Source organism: Zingiber officinale, chromosome 11A (assembly GCF_018446385.1).
Source record: "Zingiber officinale cultivar Zhangliang chromosome 11A, Zo_v1.1, whole genome shotgun sequence".
Taxonomy (NCBI): Eukaryota; Viridiplantae; Streptophyta; class Magnoliopsida; order Zingiberales; family Zingiberaceae; genus Zingiber; species Zingiber officinale.
Window position 1 is genome coordinate 22,681,097 of NC_056006.1, and position 6,294 is coordinate 22,687,390.

The 6,294-nt window shown below is 38.0% G+C and overlaps 1 protein-coding gene across 1 annotated transcript; it reads left to right on the top strand.

The window, feature by feature from the left end:
- The first annotated feature begins 68 nt into the window (after window positions 1-68).
- LOC122031979 (cationic peroxidase 1-like) lies at window positions 69-5,925 on the top strand. Its single transcript, XM_042591214.1, has 4 exons — window positions 69-357; window positions 4,743-4,934; window positions 5,009-5,174; window positions 5,534-5,925. Exons 1-4 carry the CDS (start codon window positions 127-129, stop codon window positions 5,923-5,925), a joined length of 981 nt encoding a protein of 326 aa, XP_042447148.1. The 5' UTR covers window positions 69-126.
- The last annotated feature ends 369 nt before the right edge of the window (window positions 5,926-6,294 follow it).

Genomic DNA, 6,294 nt, shown 5'->3' on the forward strand with positions numbered 1-6,294 from the left:
GACTTTCGACCGCCATATGGCCTTGACTTTTCTAATCCTTTCCTCTTGGGCCCCTCCATTGCCAACCGTATCACCCAGTAGTCGATCCCTGATAATTAAGAGTGGTTAATTAATTAAGCTTAATTAATGGCTCTTTTGTACCTTAATTCTCCTTGCTTCAGTATTCTCCCATTGATAGGAGTTTTCATGGCGGCGGTGGCGTCCATGGCGGCCGCTCAGCTCTCGTCGACCTTCTACGACTCCTCGTGCCCCGGCGTCCTCACCACCATCCAGACGGCGGTGCAGGATGTAGTCAACCAAGAGGCCCGCATGGGCGCCTCCCTTCTCCGCCTGCATTTCCACGACTGCTTTGTCAACGCAAGTCAACTGATCATTATATATATATATATAATTGTAAAGAGAAGAATTGAGAGAGAGAGGAAGGAATAAGATGAGAATAATAAAATCTATTATTCATTGATATTTGCCCTAAGCACAATACAATATATATAATGTTCAAAAGTACTTGGTCAAATAACTAATTAATAAATAACAGAATTATTCTAAGAATAATTCTGAGAATAATTATAACAGAATTATTAGAATAATTCTGAGAATAATTATAACAGAATTATTTGAATAATCCAAATACTAATATGATTTGATTTGGTAATTTGATCCGGTCAATTTTGATAATTCTGTTATATCTCTTTTACCCCCCAACAAACTCAACGGGAGATCTCTGACGTTGAGTTTGCTTGCTAACTTGTTGAAGCGTTGTCTGGATAGTGGCTTGGTAAAGATATCAGCGATTTGATCTTCAGTAGAAATATAAGAGACGGATAACTGCTGAGTTGCCACACGTTCACGAACAAAATGAAAATCAATTTCCACATGTTTTGTACGAGCATGAAAGACTGGATTTGCTGTGAGATATGTTGCTCCAATATTGTCGCACCAAATTTTTGGTGCAATATTTGATGCAAGATGAAGTTCGGAGAGAAGTGATTGAAGCCAAATAATTTCTGACGTTGTATTTGCTATAGCTTTATATTCTGCCTCAGTGCTTGAACGAGATACCGTAGGTTGCTTTTTCGAATTCCATGAGATAAGATTTCGTCCAAGAAATATTGCATATCCACTAGTAGAGCGTCTATCTTCAGGAGAACTTGCCCAATCCGTATCACTATATGCATGTAAATCTCGAGACGATTGGCGATATAAAAGAAGACCATGTAGAATAGTACCTTTGAGATAGCGAAGTATTCTTTTTACATTATCCCAATTTTGTTCAGTTGGAGCATGCATGAATTGACAAGCACGATTTACCGCAAAAGTAATATTAGGGCGTGTGATAGTGACATATTGTAAGGCCCCAACAATACTTCGATAAATTTGTGGATCAGATAGAGCAGGAGAGGATGAAGTTGAAGAGTTGTTTATAGCAATTGGTGTAGAGACCGGACGTGCTCCATCCATTTTGGCTTTTTGAAGAAGTCCAGTAATGTATTTGCTCTGAGAGAGAAGATAGCCATCCTCATGTGGAATAAGCTCAATACTAAGAAAAAAACGAGCAATACCCAAATCTCTAGTAGGAAATTCTTGATTGAGAAAACTTAATAAAGTTGTGATACCCTTGTGATCATTGCCGGTTATCAGAATGTCATCCACATAAATAAGAAAAAATATCATATTTTCATCATTATATTTGTGAAATAGAGACGAGTCAGTCTTTGATCCAGAAAATCCTTGAGCTTGTAACCATTTAGATAGTCGATGAAACCATGCACGAGGAGCTTGTCGAAGACCATATAAGGATTTCTTGAGTTGGCAAACATGAGATGGAAATTGTGGATGAATGAAACCAGGTGGTTGCTCCATAAATATAGTTTCCTCAAGATGACCATGGAGAAATGCATTTGAAATATCCAATTGTCGTACAAGCCAATTAGAACTAACAGCTATTGATAATAATAGTCTGACAGATGTAATTTTGATGACTGGGCTGAAAGTGTCATTAAAGTCAATACCTGGCTGTTGACTAAATCCTTTAGCTACAAGTCGAGCTTTGTATCTTTCAAGAGAACCATCAGCTCGATGCTTAAGACGGAATACCCATTTAGAGCCCACAACATTCATTGAGGGAGTGCGCGGAACTAGAGTCCATGTTCCATTGCGAAGAAGTGCATCAAATTCTGTAGCCATTGCACTACGCCAGTTTGGATCCTTGTTTGCTTGTGTAAAACAGGTTGGTTCAATAGATTTGGAAGAAACCACTACAGCTCGTGGAAGGGGATATCGAGTTGCATTTGGTGGACAACGCTCATAAATATCACTAATGGGAAGCATGCGACGAGGAGCATTATCATCTGAATCACTTGTTGATGACGACGAGGAAGTAGGCTGACATGGTGATGTAGATGACGGACTTGCATTATCCGAGGAACCAGAGAGCATATTATCTTCGATCGGCGAGACTTCTAAGATTGGAGCAGCAACCGGAGGTGATTCTGATGGTATAGGAGAGTTATTAGAGAGCTCCGGAGCAAGACCTAGAATTCCATCACTTCTGATAATATTAGGTGGCATTAAGAAGGTGCCACTTGTATCTGGAGGAGAGATTGAAGAAGCTACCGAAAAAGGGAATAAAGACTCATCAAAAGTAACATGTCGTGAAATATAAATTCGTCCTGTTGGTATATGCAAGCAACGATAACCATGGTGCAAATTGCTATAACCAAGAAAAACACATTGTAGTGAACGAGAGTCAAGTTTGTGTTTAGAATAGGGGCGTAACCATGGATAACATGCGCAACCAAAAATTCGAAGGAAAGTGTAATCAGGGGTTTGCTTATAAAGTTTTTCAAAAGGACATTTATGATCGAGCAATGGTGTAGGAAGTCGATTTATGAGATATACTGCAGTGCTAACAGCTTCATCCCAAAATTTGCGCAGAACTGATGCATGATGAAGAAGAGCTAAGGCAGTTTCAATTATATGTCTATGTTTTCTCTCAGCAGAGCCATTTTGTTCTGGAGTGTGAGGACAAGAAACTCGATGAACAATTCCACAAGAGACAAAATGACGATGGAGAGCTTGATATTCACCTCCCCAATCAGAATGAAAAGAGAGTATTTTACGATTAAAAGATCGTTCAACTTGAATTTGAAAATTACAAAATATATCAAATAAATCAGATTTCCTTCTCATAGGATAAAGCCAAGTATATTTACTAAAATGATCAATGAATGTAACATAATATTGGAAACCTTGATTAGACAAAATAGGTGCAGGGCCCCAAACATCAGAATAGATTATTTCAAGTGGAAAATTAGAAACATGATCAGATAAAGAGAAAGGTAGCTTATAACTTTTAGATTCCATGCAGGCCCTACAAGAATAAGATGGAGAGGAGGTAATAGAAGTAGGTAAACCATACCTATTGATGATTGACTGAACAATACGAAGGGAAGGATGACCAAGTCGAGCATGCCAAGCTGGTTTATTTGTGCGTTCACCAACAAAAGCTTTGATTGAAGAACTCTGAAGACAATAGAGGCCATTTTTTATTCTCCCATAAAACACAATAGCATTTGTTCCTCTATCCTTTATAAGATAATGATTATGATGAAATTCAAAAATGACATTGTTATCAAGACAAAATTGGTAGAAAGTAAATTTTAGTGATAGATGGAACATGAAAGACATTGCGCATGTGAAAAGTTCGATTAGATAAATGAACATATGTGTTTCCAAGATTAGCAATTTGCAAACCTGAACCATCGCCTACTTGCACCGTATCTGAGCCATAATATGGCATTACGTCTGTAAGGATATTATAATCTGATGTGACATGATGTGTTGCTCCAGTGTCAATATACCAATCAGTAGATGAGAACTCTGGGTTTTTACCACAAGTAGGCACAGACGAAAGAACTTTAGGATATACTTGTGAAATAGATGGTTGTCTTGAGGCTGTAGGACCACCAATGAAATTTGAATCAAATGGACTAGGACATTAAATACCAAAATGTCCAATTCCAAGACAAATTTGACATTTTACCCTAGACCAATCAAGTCTTTTAGGGTATATATTTCCAGTATGACCAACGATGTGACAAATTTGACATCGGTCTGGACTTTGCTTTTGTCCTCTTTGATGTCGTCGAGTATTTGACATCTAAAGTAAAAAATAACTTGTCCGGTGGTGGTGAAAAAAAAAAGAGATTAAGGAAGAGGAAAGAGAAGCAAAGGGGTTGACAACGGAAGAAAATAAGTATTTTTCGTTTGTTCTGAAAAATAGAGAAGAATAAGAAAATTAAAACACGTAGGAGAAAATAAGAGGCTTGAGGGAAAAATTTTAAAAATTCGTCGTTTATATGATCTCCGCCCCAAGAGGTTGAGGGAAGATAAAAAAGAGAGATGGCTCTGATACCATGTAAAGAGAAGAATAGAGAGAGAGAGGAAGGAATAAGATGAGAATAATAAAATCTATTGTTCATTGATATTTGCCCTAAGCACAATACAATATATATAATGTTCAAAAGTACTTGGTCAAATAACTAATTAATAAATAACAGAATTATTCTAAGAATAATTCTGAGAATAATTATAACAGAATTATTTGAATAATCCAAATATTAATATGATTTGATTTGGTAATTTGATCCGATCAATTTGGATAATTCTGTTATATCTCTTTTAATAATTACGTCTGCATGCATGCATGCATTCATTGATTCATACACGTGGTTTAATTGCAGGGCTGCGACGGGTCGGTGCTGCTGGACGACACCGCCAACTTCACCGGCGAAAAGACTGCGCCGCCCAACAACAACTCCATCCGAGGCTTCGACGTCGTCGACACCATCAAGTCGCAGGTCCAAGCGTTGTGCCCTCAAGTCGTGTCCTGCGCCGACATCCTCGCCGTCGCAGCTCGAGACGCCGTCGTAGCTGTAATATATACATGAACGATGATGAGGAATTAATCCATTTCAGTGATCGAATTAATTCTGATATTTGTTTGCAGTTGGGTGGACCTTCGTGGACGGTGCAGTTAGGAAGAAGGGACGCGACGACGGCCAGCTTCAGCACGGCGAGCAGCGATCTCCCTTCACCTCTTTTAAGCCTCAGTGGTCTCATATCAGCCTTCTCCAACAAGGGTCTCAGTACCACTGACATGGTAGCACTCTCAGGTATATATCAAACAAATTAATCAGACACTTAATTCACAGCTATTAGTACTATAATTACATTTAATTTTTTTTAATATATTAAAAAATTATTATTTATGTAAGTTTTTTTTACTTAACTCACTAAAGTTCATCCCTCCCACACCCAAAGTCCAGCAGCCCAACTCTAATTATTGGATTCGTCACTAACTATCAATATTATAAATAATTAATCGTATTTTTGGAAAATAAAAAAATAAAACGTACTTTTGACGATAAATAAAAAAATATATATTCTTGCCTTTTGATTGTTTGACTCATGAATCAATTATTTCTCCATTTTGATATTAAAATTTAAATATACATATATATGTTGGAAATAGGAGGACATACCATAGGGCAAGCGAGGTGTGTATCCTTCAGGAACAGGATCTACAACGAGAACAACATCAACCCATCATTTGCCACCTCCACGCAGGCCAACTGCCCGAGTGTGGCCGGCAACGGCGACGACACACTATCTCCTCTGGACGTTCAGAGCCCGACCATCTTCGACAACTTCTACTTCCAAGGTCTGGTGAACCAGACAGGGCTGCTGCACTCCGACCAGCAACTCTTCAACGGAGGATCCACGGACTCGCTTGTCAGCACCTACTCCACCGACATGGCCGGATTCTTCAATGCCTTCGCGGCTGCGATGGTGAATATGGGGAACATAAGCCCTCTCACTGGGAGTAATGGCGAGATCAGGATCAACTGTAGGACGATCAACTGATTGACGATTGCGTCATTGAATTTGTATGGGATTAAAGGTTATCCATGATTCATAATAGTTGAATAAATTGATATATGAACCAAGAAATAAGGAATGATGCCTAAAGGAAGAGTTTTCAAAAAAAGAATGAGCATTTTATCAATCTTTTAAAATTAAAATGATTTGCTAAATCAATACTTCAACACTTCCCCCAAAGACTTAGGCTCTGTTTTACTTAGAAGATGAAAATAAATCACACAAAAATTTTCATCATGTAAAACTTCTCTCAATTTAAAACTATATTCCTTCCCCTTATTTACTTAGAAAAAAATAGGAGTTATTTTTATTTCTTTTATTTACCTAATGGATATGGAAAGATTTATAAATCTA

Bases quoted from the DNA above. Each gene is read 5' to 3' on its own strand.
- LOC122031979 (XM_042591214.1), top strand. From the start codon at position 127: ATGGCTCTTTTGTACCTTAATTCTCCTTGCTTCAGTATTCTCCCATTG. The intron at 358-4,742 runs GCAAGTCAACTG...GTTTAATTGCAG, and splicing joins TCCACGACTGCTTTGTCAAC to GGCTGCGACGGGTCGGTGCT. The intron at 4,935-5,008 runs GTAATATATACA...ATTTGTTTGCAG, and splicing joins CTCGAGACGCCGTCGTAGCT to TTGGGTGGACCTTCGTGGAC.